This window comes from Poecilia reticulata, linkage group LG1 (assembly GCF_000633615.1).
Source record: "Poecilia reticulata strain Guanapo linkage group LG1, Guppy_female_1.0+MT, whole genome shotgun sequence".
NCBI classification, from domain to species: domain Eukaryota; kingdom Metazoa; phylum Chordata; class Actinopteri; order Cyprinodontiformes; family Poeciliidae; genus Poecilia; species Poecilia reticulata.
In genome coordinates this window covers 9149995-9162678 of record NC_024331.1, presented here as the reverse complement: position 1 = coordinate 9162678, position 12684 = coordinate 9149995, and the positions used below count along the sequence as shown (strand labels likewise).

Below are 12684 nucleotides of genomic sequence, written 5' to 3'. Positions count from 1 at the left end.
TATATAATTTTTTTTTTTTTTTACTAGTAGTATTAAAATCTGAGCTATGCTATATTTTTAATTGTGAGTCTTCCTTATGATTGTCTTGGTCATGCTCACAAAATAACTTTTCCCTCCTAAAGGTACTTTTTCATTGGTGTGATGTAATCATCAAATTTTCTGAGAAACTGAATATTGACGTTTTCAAGAACAGAACGCCATGACTGGACTACTAAAATAAATTTCGATCGTGATGAACCTGTAGAATATCGCCGGTACATTTCTCTAAATGTACTAATTCAAATTTTTTTTATTTATTTTTTAATATATAGACCCAAAACCGGAAGTAGTGTTCTTGAGGATCGCAGTTAACTTCGCAGACTGCCTGGTCTGGCCAACCAGCACCGCCACAACAGCTGGGGAAGGATTTCCGACCCACTTGCAGTGAAGATGGTGGCAGTTACAAGAGTGAGGAGCTTTCTGTCGCCCGGACGAGACGGAGAAGCAGACAGCCGTCTGTCTTTTTTGTTTTTATCCAGACTCTAACTACGTCCGAGAGCTAAGGCAGGGAGGGGCTGAGGTGTGGAGGTGGGGGGGAGAGAGAGAGAAAGGGTGGCAACCAGCCACAGAACGGACGGAAGAGGACGCACCACCGCCGGAGCGCACAGCGTTGTGTTTGTTGGACACATGCATGCCAGCGAAAACTAGCGCTACCCAGACCTGAGGAATTGCTTGCGATCTGGAGATAAGGAGAGTGTGTTTTTTAACCCCCTTTCTTTCTTTCTTTCTTTCTTTCTTTCTGGATAATCCAAACGAGGATCACCAAGAGCCAGAGCCGCTCTGTGGATTTTCTCCCGTCTTTGCACCAAGGGAATGCGAGAGGAGGAAATCCAGCCTCATCTCCAAATAAGCAGAGACTTCTAACTGGGTCTCCGCTCCAAACGCAGGAAATACGGCCTGGAAGAGAGAGAGAGAGAGAGAGAGAAGGAGAGAGAAAGAGAAAGAAAAGTTTGGCAGTTGGGAGGCTTTTGAGATGGGGGGTGGAGGCTTTACCATAACATTTTTAGCCTAAGCAACCCTCGTGCTTCTGGGAAGAAGTTCAAGAAAAAAAGAAAAAAAAAATAGTATTTCCTTTTTACATGCAGCGGGGTGGTGTTATTTGCAAGAGTTTTGATCATCACTATTTATAGCCCAGCTTGGTCCGAAGCGAAGCCTTTCCCCGTAGCTGCATGTATGTTTTGCCAACTGCGCGCAACAAGTTGCAGACACTCCCAGCAGAGGCAAAACACAGGCTAAAAGAAAAAAAAAGAAAAAGATCCGGGGCAGTGCATGGAGAGTTTTTTTTCTTTCTTTCTTTCTTTTACTAGTGCGAATCATGACTCTTTGAAAAGGGGGGAGGAGGAGGGGAGGCAGACCCTGAGACCCTCTCTTTGGGAAAAGCGGAGAGAGAAAGAGAGAGAGAGAGAGGGAGAGGGGGAGGGAATAAACAGAGGAGATCCGGAGCTGAGAGTTCAGGAAAGGACGGGGCTGCATCCGTGGGAATAGGCCTGGCTGTCAGGGGCCTCCTCTGTGAGTCGGGTGTCCCAAAAAAAAAAAAAAGAAAAAAAAGAAAAGAAAACACTCGCGTTTTGTTGCAAAAAAATAAAGAATAATAATATAAAATGGAGAGGGGCTGCTGCAATAAAGATGGCAGGGGAATCTTGGGAATGAGAAATGGAAAGCCTTCGCGCACTGAGCCGTGCATTAGAGTGGATGCAGTGGGAGGTAATTACAGCTCGCACACTTTTTAATTAACTACTTTAAGACTTTGCATCCGTTTAAGGTCGCCGTTCTCTTTTGATAAGCTATTAATTATTATTATTATTATTATTATTATTTTGCATCTGTATTATTTCTAATAAGTGCAATTTTATATATTTTTTTTCTTCGTAGCACCGGTTGCTGCTCGTACATGTAGTATTTTATTCGTGGAAAAGGAGCATAAATAGAGGAGTTATGCAGGACAGTACAGCCTTTGTAACCAACTGTTGACGGCTACTATTATCATCATCATCATCATCATTATTATTGTTCCTCATTCAAACAACCCAATTAAGCAACGATGGGAGAAACTTTCCAATTGCGCTCATTCAGTGGCTGATAATCGACCGTCGTGCACATTTGAAGAAGAGAAATCTGTTGCACCGCTACCAGCTTGCCGAGAAGGATGCCGAGTCCAGGAGGCAGGAGACGTGATGATGAGATTGTTTGCACCGCAGCTGGAGAGCACACCGGACAACCTCTGTGGAGAGGGATGCGTGCAACGCGAGTACTGACGCAAAGGCAAAGCTACGGCTCGGATAATGGTGTTCTGTGAGCGTCTTAATGTGAGTGACTGCGCGTAGCCGACTCGTCTGTCCCCCCTTCCCCCCCTCCCACTCCTCCCTTCAGTGTAAATTTTCCGACAAAAACCTTTTTTTCTTTTTTTTTTTTTTCTTGTTCTGCCTCCCATGTCAGTGTCTGTCCTCCTTCACCTTCCCTGATTTGACTCGGCGGCACCAGAGTAAATTACTGATTGATTCAACACCTCAGTGACCGCCTCCCCCCTCCCACCCCCCTCCCATCTCCCATCGCCTCCGCTCGTCAGCACTAGTCAACATGGCCACTCTGCAACATCACAGGCAGCTTCTTATGCACGGCACCGAGGTGAGCTGCGACTCAGCCAGGGGTGATGGCGCCATCACGGTGCGGATTGCCAATAATTCCACCCGGATGCAGCAGCAACAGCCTCATGAGCCACTTCGGGTTGCAAAGAGTGAAGGAGGAGTGGGAGGAGGGGGGGGTGCCAGTAAAGTGAAACCTGCCCTCCACAAGTACAGTATCTCCTCCAGCTGCAGCTCAGCAGACTCCAGACCCGTCATAACTTACACTTCCCATGTGCAGAAGAAGGCCCCTCCGCTGTTTGAACGCTCCGCCGCCCAGTGCTGGGACCCCAAGTTTGACTCCTCCGTCCTGGAGGATGCCTGCCAGGAAAGGTGCTTTCCACAGAAGCAGAGGCGCTTCCGCTATGTCCTCTTCTACCTGGCAGTGGCTTCCCTACTCTGGGGGGTGTACTTTGGGGTGAACAGTGACCGCTGTCGTCCCGTGACCTTCCTCGCCCCCACTGCCTCCTTTCTGGCCTTGCTGGTGCTTCTGTTTTTATTCACCTTCACCAAGCCGTACATGTGGCTGTACAACCAGACCTCCCTGCTGCTAATAGTCCTTACGTTTGCCATCACTTTGGCTCCACAGATGCAAACTGCTACCTATGACTGGGCTGCCGAAGTGAACGCATCGTACACCTCTCTGAACAAAGAGATTCCACCTCAGATGTCCTGCATCTCCCCCGTTGGCACCTTTTCCCTCTGCATCGAGGTCCTGCTATTGGTATACAGCGTCCTCCATGTCCGTCTGTATGCCTCAGTGATGCTGAGCCTCCTGTATTCTGTCTTATTCGAGGCTTTAGGATGGCTGCCCCTGCTTCAGAGGAATTATGAAGCTACTGGACAGGTGTCAAGTTTGCAAAACACGCTCCTCTGGCTTGGACCGGGCAAGGGTCTACTCCACCTGTGCGCGCACGTCATTGGCATTCATCTTTTTATCATGTCCGAGGTGCGATCCCGCAACACCTTTCTTAAAGTGGGCCAAGCCATAATGCACGGCAAAGACTTGGAGGTGGAGAAGGCCTTGAAGGAAAGGATGATCCACTCGGTCATGCCGAGACGAGTTGCAGACGAGCTGAGGAAGCAGGGCGATGATGAGGGCGGCGGTGAGAATTCGGGCAAGAGATATTCCTCCGGCGCCTGCTCTGCCTCGGCTGTGGCAGTGGGCAGCGGCGGGAGCGGAGGAGCTCTACAAAGCCAAAGTGTTATAAGTTCTAAGAATAACCCTCATAGCAATCACAGACGTAAAAAGACCTCAATACCCCGAGGACAGATAATATTCAGACCCTTTAACATGACACGCATGGAGCCTGTCAGCATCCTCTTCGCCGACATTGTGGGCTTCACAAAAATGTCCGCCAACAAGAAGGCGCCGGCCCTGGTGGGTCTCCTCAACGACCTGTTTGGACGTTTTGACAGACTCTGCGAATTGACCTGCTGCGAAAAGATCAGCACGCTGGGAGACTGCTACTACTGCGTGGCAGGGTGCCCCGATCCCAGACCAGACCACGCGTACTGCTGCGTCGAGATGGGACTCGGCATGATCCAGGCCATCGAGCAGTTCTGCCAGGAGACGTGCGAGACGGTCAACATGCGGGTCGGCGTCCACACGGGCACCGTGCTGTGTGGGATCCTGGGAATGAAGAGGTTCAAGTTTGACGTGTGGTCGAACGACGTCAATCTGGCGAACTTGATGGAGCAGCTGGGCATGGCGGGGAAGGTTCATCTGTCCGAAGCTACTGCCCAGTTCCTGGACGACCGCTACCAGAGGGAGGACGGGCAGGTGGCCGAGAGAGCAGGGCAGAGTGCAATCGAGAAACTGAAAGGTAAGTGGCTGCTTACCTCTGATTTCCTCACCAGGTTGGAGAATGAATTCACTTAAAATGCCAAGCCAGCTGAGACAGCTGCCATAAGATCATCTTCAGAGTTGTTTTTGCGTCGCAATGTTATCACATAAAAAAGCACTTTAACTGCAGTAGAGGCTTGAAAAATCATCACCGTTCAAGAATACTACTCTTCAAGAGGGTATATAGCCTGGCAGTACGCCGAGTGTGTGCACTGATCAGGCCTGGCCGGGGTCAGTGCATGATCAGACAGAGCAGAACGATGTTATCCGACCCCCTAATCCAGTCAAAATTAAGCAGAGATCAGAATATAACTCTCAGATTGGAGCACCTGAAGTGTAGGCAGGTTTTATTTTTAAACGTTCTGGGTGTCACTCCACATTTCCTAGTATCTGAAAATAAATCACATGGTCTATATTAGGAACTTTCAACAGATGTATTTAGGGAACGTGGATCACCCTCTTCGTTTAAAATCCTAATTACACCAAACGGAGGTTTTGCAGAGGGATCTGTGTGGTCTTGACATTCTGGGGCACGGCTCTGCAGGTGTATTTTGAATCATGCATGCTTGTGCCACCGAGATTAGGACCGTTAATCTTCAGATGTAACAAATGGATTTTGAAACCCTCGCTGCAGACGACTGTTTGCAACTTGCATAACAACAACATAAATGGATGCCGACAGCTCAAGGATCACCAGATAAAATTACATTTGGAGAGAGGGCTTAAATGTGCGACTGTCAGAAAGCTGGTGTGTTTGATAAGCTTGTTTAGATGCAGACAAGGTTGTGGCCCTCTCGTGGATTTTGTTTTAGCTCTCTTTTTGGCTCGCGCTCTGGTTGTGTTTGTGTTTCTGACGCCGCTGCTGGGCGGCGTGAGCTGAGATTTTGCCGTTGATAAGGTGAGGGCCGGCTGGATTTACTGTTCTTAGATGGGCCATAGCGGTGGGCTTCAGTAGATTGCGCGAGTGCTCGTCGCGCTGCGTCCGCGAACTTTAGTGGAAGGCTGATTTCAAAATAGAAATCTAGACACTTGTATGTCATCTAGATTTCTATTTTGAGTTTTTATTTAACTGAAAATCACATGAAAATTGAATAAAACAAAACAAATGCAGCAGGTTGTTTACATTGTATAGCAAAATGTAATTAACAAGTAAATACATGAAATAATTAATTAACCTCTTAACTGTCACCCCAAAAACATTTTGTCCTCATGATAGTTAAGAGGTTTAAAGCATTGCAATTACATTAAAACTGCAAATACAGTAGATGAATGTTTTCAGTTATTAAAGTTGTATACAGTTTATTGAATTATTAAGTAATTAATTCAGTTCAATTTATTTGCATAGCTCTCATTCACAACAAATGTCATCTCTCAACACATTGAAACTACTAGAGCAAACATAGAAACTCAGAACAAGAATCCAGAGAAACTCCAGCTAGTTTATAACTTACAGACGCCGTATTCTTATTAAACATGGGGAACCAATATATAGATTTATACTCTTACTTTTCTTTCCTGTTAGTTTATCCAGATTTATAAATTGTGGAGTGCTTTTTGTTTTTCTTTTGTGATTTTGTTCCTAATTCATGTAGAGCACTTTGAACTGCCTTGTTGCTGAAAATGTGCAATATAAATAAAACCCTAACCCTTACCTTACTTTAGGAAAACATCCAATTTCTACATACATGTCGTCAGTTCAGTCATTCTGATGGATCTAGAGTCAATTACATGCGTATTCGGACTCAATTTCAGCTACTAAGTAATGCAGAAAAGTTCATTTTATCACTCAGATTGGTCAAAGAGTATGGAAACCCATCAGATTGTATCGAGTCACTATAACGGCGATCGATCCTCCTCAGTTGGAGCAACAGTCAGACGCATTGAGTCTTTATCTTGGCAGAGGTCCCTCATACTGAGCATGCATGTAGAAACAGTGGGGGGGAGAAATCCCCTTTAACAGGAAGACGCCTCCAACAGAACCTGGCTCGGCGTGAGCGGCCATCTGATGCAGGCAACTGGGTCGGTTCCAGAAGGCGAAACGTTCACACGCAGAGAAGCGCTGATCCAGGAGTACTTTCTATGTCAAAGAAAAAGGGAAGTCACTGGCAGCAGAAGGTCATTTAGACGCCTCCTCTAGGAGAGAAACACAGATTAGCCCCGAGCTAATCGCTCCAACTTTGAGCTTTATGTAAAACGACAGTTTTACGTTTGGTCTTGAAAAGTAGACAGGGTGTCTAAAACTGGGCCCTGGTTCTACAGAAGAGGAGCCTGATAAGTAAAGGATCAGCCTCCCACTCTAGGAACCAGTCCTGCAGTCTGAGAGCGAGGCGCTCTGTTAGAGGAACACATGGAACAATCAAATCTTAATTATTAAGGGACTTATATGTGACCAGGCGTATTGTGGATTCAACAGGGAGCCAGTGAAGAACGGCAATGATCTCTGTTTTTAATTTCCATCCGAGTTTTTAAGTACACTCTTCTACAATAGTTCAGGTTAAAGTAACAGATGTGTTGACTAGTTTTGCTGCAGGACAGGATATTTCTAACTTTCACAATTTTGTAATGGTGAAAGAGGAAGGTCCTAGGAAACTGGTTTATATGGAATTTAAGTAAATCGTGGTCAAGGATGACACCAAGGTTCTCCATTTGTTACCAGATGCCAGCTTAACGGTACGCAGTGCGGTGAACCAGTCTGCTTCTCGAAGGTTTGACTCCAAAGACGACAACTTCTGTCTTGTCTGTATTTAAAAGCAGAAAGTGTTCAGACATCTAGGTTTTTTTTATGTCTTCCAGACATACCTGTAGTCTACTTACCAGATCGGATTCTGTGGGATTTCTGAATATAGGTGAGTTTTATCAGCGAAACAGTGGAATTGCATCCCGTGCTGTCTGATGGTTTTTACCAATCGGAATCAAACGCAAAGCAAAGAGAACTGACTGAACCCTGTGGTACTTCACGGAAAATCCCGCAGTGCTGTGAGGATTTATGATTCACGTGAACAAATAAATCTGTTTGGGGCGAGTGATGTTCGTTTGAACCCGACAGCATATTGGAGCCTTTCTCAGGAAATACTGTGCTTCAGCTCTGAGTGGGACAAGTCCATTATCTATGTAGCTTTCACCAGCGCTACCTCAATGCTACGACGCCTCAATGTCGTTATACTGTAAAAATCACATGTCGTTATGTTATTTTTTTCCAACATATGTTTATTGGTTATTTCTGTACTTTAACACAGACAAACAAGCAACCGTACAGTAACATCAACATTAACATTACCCCGGCTCAGACACACACAAAAAAGTAAAGAAATGAAGACACATTATTGCAATATATTATGTAAGGCTATGGAAAAAAATAGCAGAAATATCCAGACCAGTATACAGTATAAAGGAGTGCAAAATATTATGAAACACATTTTCTCTATTGTGTAATTTACTAGTTAGAAAGTCCAGCAACACATGTTCAAGGACAGTTTGTTGCTATTGTGTGGATGGAGCCTTATCTGTTATCTAGCTCAAACATTTCCTGGCACAGAATGTCAGCGTCCTGTACAGGTGTTTCTCCACAGCTCTTCTTAAGAATCCCAGTAACTCCCAGTAACATATACATTGGATTACACTCAGTGCTAATGGAAAAGGATCTTGTTTTTTTTTTTAAAGCTACAAGAGGTCTTAATAGAGCTTATAATTTTAGCTTAAATAACTGATTTTCACAATCAGAGACATTTTGGTTGTTGCATTCTTCAAAATGTAGTTCCTCACCTGTAAATACCAAAAGAAGTAATGTCTGTAAATATTATATTTGGTGATTATTTTAGTGTTTATTTAATAATTCCTTCATAGCTGTCCACCATAAAATAAAATAAGCTGTTGATGAGTCGCACTGGAATCCGATTGGTTAATCGCCTCACACCGATTAGCATTACTTCAATGTGACTTTGATTGATTAGGCTGACTTATAAAATGAACTGATGTTGTGCATTCCCTGATTTCAAGCCGATGAATTAAATAGTGAAATTATGTTAGTGCATTTACAGCAAGCACATGTATTTTCTTGTAACAAAATAAACGGATCTATCAAACTGAACAAGATAAGTACAGATTGTCCCAGTTAAACGGCGTTTCAACTAAAGTCTTAGAGGTTGGAGTCCTTATCAAACGGTGTTTTTAGACTAAAGTCCCAGATCGAGTTAGGGTTAGGGTTAAATGATCTATAGTAACATGTTGTGAAGTATAAAACATAGATTTTCACCAGTGTTTCGTGTAGACACGCCACAAAAAACAAACACACATACACACACACACGCACACAAACAAACTCGGAGCGAGCCTGTATCACAGAAACTAATCTCTCCAGCAGGGAATTCCTGGTGGGATGTCTAATCTTAGGTCACTGGTGAAAAGAAACTGTCTGCTCTATTGTCGGGCCTTATGTCAGAGTGTATTCACTCTTGGCTCTAAATGGTGCCATCACTCTCTATTTCCAGGCTGGCAAACAGTACAAGAGAGGGATATTGACAAGCAGCTTTTGTTGTAGGAGAGAAAAGCGGAGATTGAATGGCATCTAGTTACTCCGCCGAAACACAGAGCAGCAGTTTGCTGTTCAGAGAGGGAGAGAGAGAGAGAAGTGAGGCTGGAACGCTGATTCTGATTTGAGGAGCTGCAACCGCTTTAAAAAATTAACGTAGCTTTAAAATATATATATGTTAACATACTAATGTTAGCAAATGTGAGGATGGTGGAAGTGTTTTCTGTTAGACTGAAGAACGTATTCAGCAGGAATGGTGAACGTGAGAGAACAGGACTGTGTTCGTAACTAACCGCAGTCATCGCTGTCCCACAGTTCTGACTATACAGTACACTGTTCAAAAGTTCAGTTCATTGTGCGAATTATTTCTTTTGTACGTTTTTTGGTAATTTATTTTAGGTCTTAAACTGATGCTTATTTTAGTAATCGATTAATCTATTGATTATTCTGACGATTCTTTAATTTAACCACTTAAGCCTTTTTTTTTTTGCAATATTAGAAATGCGTTAAATGATACAAATAAACAAATAATTCATTACTTTTTTTTCTTTTGTTTTACATAAAATAAACATTTTATAGCTTAAAATGCAATACCGTAGCATTGCTTTAGTAAATCTGAACCTGGTGAAGCTTTACTACTCCAGTAGTTTTGGCTGAAACATATTGTATCTTATTTTCTTTGTACAGTTTTACCTTAATTGCTGAGTGTGTTGTATTTTTCCACCAAATGGCTTTTTTTTTTGAGTCAGCATAAGCCAGTTAATGATTAATCGATCACTAACTTAATCGATTATTATCGCAGTAAATGATTCATCTGATTAGTCGTTTCAACCCCAAGTTATTTGTACCATTTATTTTTCTGCTGTGGACTAATAATGCCACATATAATTTGAATAATTTTTTGAGGCATCAGTTTTGCTCTCAAGTTAGAAAGGATTGTGTTGATTTGTAGGTCGGTTTCCTGTCAAGGCCTCTGCTTTCTATCGTTGTTTCAAAAGGTCGGGTTGAGGTCAGGGCCGACCCGGAAGCCTAATGGTGACCTGTTTTATCCATTCCACTTTCCTGTTGGAAAAATGACTTACCCATCCTGAAACCATCCAGCTGTTCAATTAAGGTGGAGCTGCTTGGTGTATCAGGGCCATTGGCAGCATGCCAGACCCTCAGCATGATGGTACCACCACCGTGTCTCACAACAGGAAGTGTTCTCTCGAGTTTGAAAGCCTCACATCGATGCCTTTAAACATGCTGGTTGTCAGAAGCTCAATCTCTGTCCCAACTCTTGCCAGCTAATGTTTGGTTCCGTTGAAGGCGACACTTTTTCTCCAAGACATTTATATTGTCCACCTGGGGGAGCTACATGTTTCCATCGAGCAGGGAGCCCCCCGCTCAGCTCATGACCATGTGAAGCTGTTTTCACAGTGAACAGTGACACTGATGTTGCTGTCGTAGTTTCCACTCCATGCTGGTTCCTGGTTTGTTCCTGAACATTCACAGGACATTTCTTCCAGCTGAGGCAGACTGTTTGGGCCAGATGGTCAAAACATGGCAACATTTGAGTCTTCCAGAAAGAAAACGATCCCAAGCACACAACAAAATAGCTTTGAAAAGCTTACACTAAGGCTGATGGCGGCTCCAGTGCTGTTAAAAAAGCCACGTTAGTGGGAGTGTATCCATACATTTAAATGCAAGTTGCAGTTGCGCAACTACACATTATTCAGGTGGATGCGAAAACATAGATCCCCCTCCCCCCCGCCCGAGGTAAGGAACGTCAGGGTGAAGGAGCGACGCTCACTCGCTCCTCCCCCCCGACGATACGTGAAGGGTAAAACTCGCTACATTTACCTCGTTATGTGCGCGAGGTGAAGGAGCGTAAGGCGCGCTGAAGTGTATGGGAAAACATCATCGGCGCGCCGCCCCCTCCAGATGGGGTTTTGGTGCCCCCTCTGGTGCTGCGACCCCATGCGTTTCATACCCTGCATACCCACTTTTTGCACCACTGGCAAGTTGTGTGTATTTTTTGTAGAGTTTTTTTTACTTATTTACTGCTCTGAGGGTTGTGTTCTTTCGGCAAATAGCCTTATACAGAGTCTGTATACTCCAATTAATAATTAGCTGATTACCAAGTTAGTTGGTGATTATTTTAATGGTCAATTAATCACAATTAACCCAATTAACTGTGCCAGTTAGATTGAAAGACGAGGTGCAATAATAATTTCAAATCTTCATATTCAGTATAATCATTGCAGCCCAAACTAAGAATAGCCCAAATGAAACAATGACATTCCCGAAATTAATGAGATTCATTTCCATTGTGAGTGGACGTCAACTTCCGACTGGAGTTTTATTCTTAATCTAAAGTCAGTGTTTTAGTCATAACACCACATGATCTAGCGGGATTAGTGACAAATTGTCTGTCTCCCGTGTTTGTGCCTGCAACACTTTGAATTTTCACATCCTTGCCTTTGCTTTTCTTCACTGTTGCTGTCTCTCTCGTTGCCTCAGTCTCCCACCTGTCACCCATGTCTGTATCCGCGGCCTGTTGTGTAACACTGTTTTTATGCTGTTTGTCCGTCTGTCTTTAGTCAAAGCTTTGCTCCAGATCTCCCTGAACGAATTGAACGAATCCAATCTCAGGCTTTGAGTCCTGTTTTATTAGTCGCTCAGTTCCCCATGTACTTCCAAGGATCAACAACCAATCCACTGAGGGACTGTTTTGGACAATGCGCAACATGCATATCGCAAAAAAACTTCTTAGACTGCAGAGTTGCCTAATTGTTTAAGACTGCATTGATTAAAACATGTATTTACTTTAACAGAACTTAAATGTTTTCATCTTGTTTGGCAGGAGTTTGCTTTTGTTAGCATTGGGTCTCAGACTCTTGTCTTCATGAGCTGGTGTCCTGTAATGTTTAGATCCATCCCTGCTGCAATGCACCTCAACCAAATGGCATTCAGTCACGTTTCTGGGAGTTCTTCTAACCACCAAATTATTTGATTCAAGTGTAATAAGGCAGAAGAAATGCATCTAAAACACACCAGCCCCTCGGTACTTAAGTTTGAGACCCCTATTCTAAATCATTATTATGTACAAAAGTTTGGTCATTGTTAGGAAGCTAACTGGTACGAAAAGTGAAAAACTTCTCAGAATGAGAAAAGAATGCTGTGTAAATCCCCTTCTCCATTGTCAAGACTCAGTCTAGCCGGCTAGTGTTTCACTTGGTTCTAGTCAAGGTGAGTGTGTCTGCATTGACAGTGTGTTCCTCACTAAGGGGGCGTGAATATGAACAGGAACTTGGCGGGGATGGTGGACCGGCCATGAGTGCACAGGAGCTGTGGTCAATACTCCAGTCATGTCATTTTGAACGTGTACCATTGGGTGGCTATCTTCCCGACATTTCTCAATGCATATTTTTGTGGTGGGTTCCAATGTCCAGTTGAAGGTTTGCGCTCTTGCTCCAGAACTGAGAAAAAGGTCTGGTCATCATCAAGGTTTGATCATGAAATTATCAACTTACAGCTCTTGCATCTTTACTATGTTCTCATTGTGGACTGGTTGAGATGGGGCCAATCAATGAATGCAGTCTGCTGCCAGTCAAAGAGCTTGTGCACAATATCCAGCTTGGACCAGCGCGCATCACCCTTGAGGTGGT

The 12684-nt window shown here is 43.9% G+C and overlaps 1 protein-coding gene across 1 annotated transcript in view; it reads left to right on the top strand.

Annotated features, from left to right (window-relative positions):
- The first annotated feature begins 2575 nt into the window (after positions 1 to 2575).
- The window catches only part of LOC103464021 (adenylate cyclase 9), a 40792-nt gene continuing 30683 nt past the window's right edge, over positions 2576 to 12684 (top strand). Inside the window, exon 1 of the mRNA XM_017305613.1 lies at positions 2576 to 4486. Coding sequence (XP_017161102.1) covers positions 2617 to 4486 — 1870 coding nt within the window. The 5' untranslated portion in view covers positions 2576 to 2616. The remainder of the gene's footprint in view (positions 4487 to 12684) is intronic.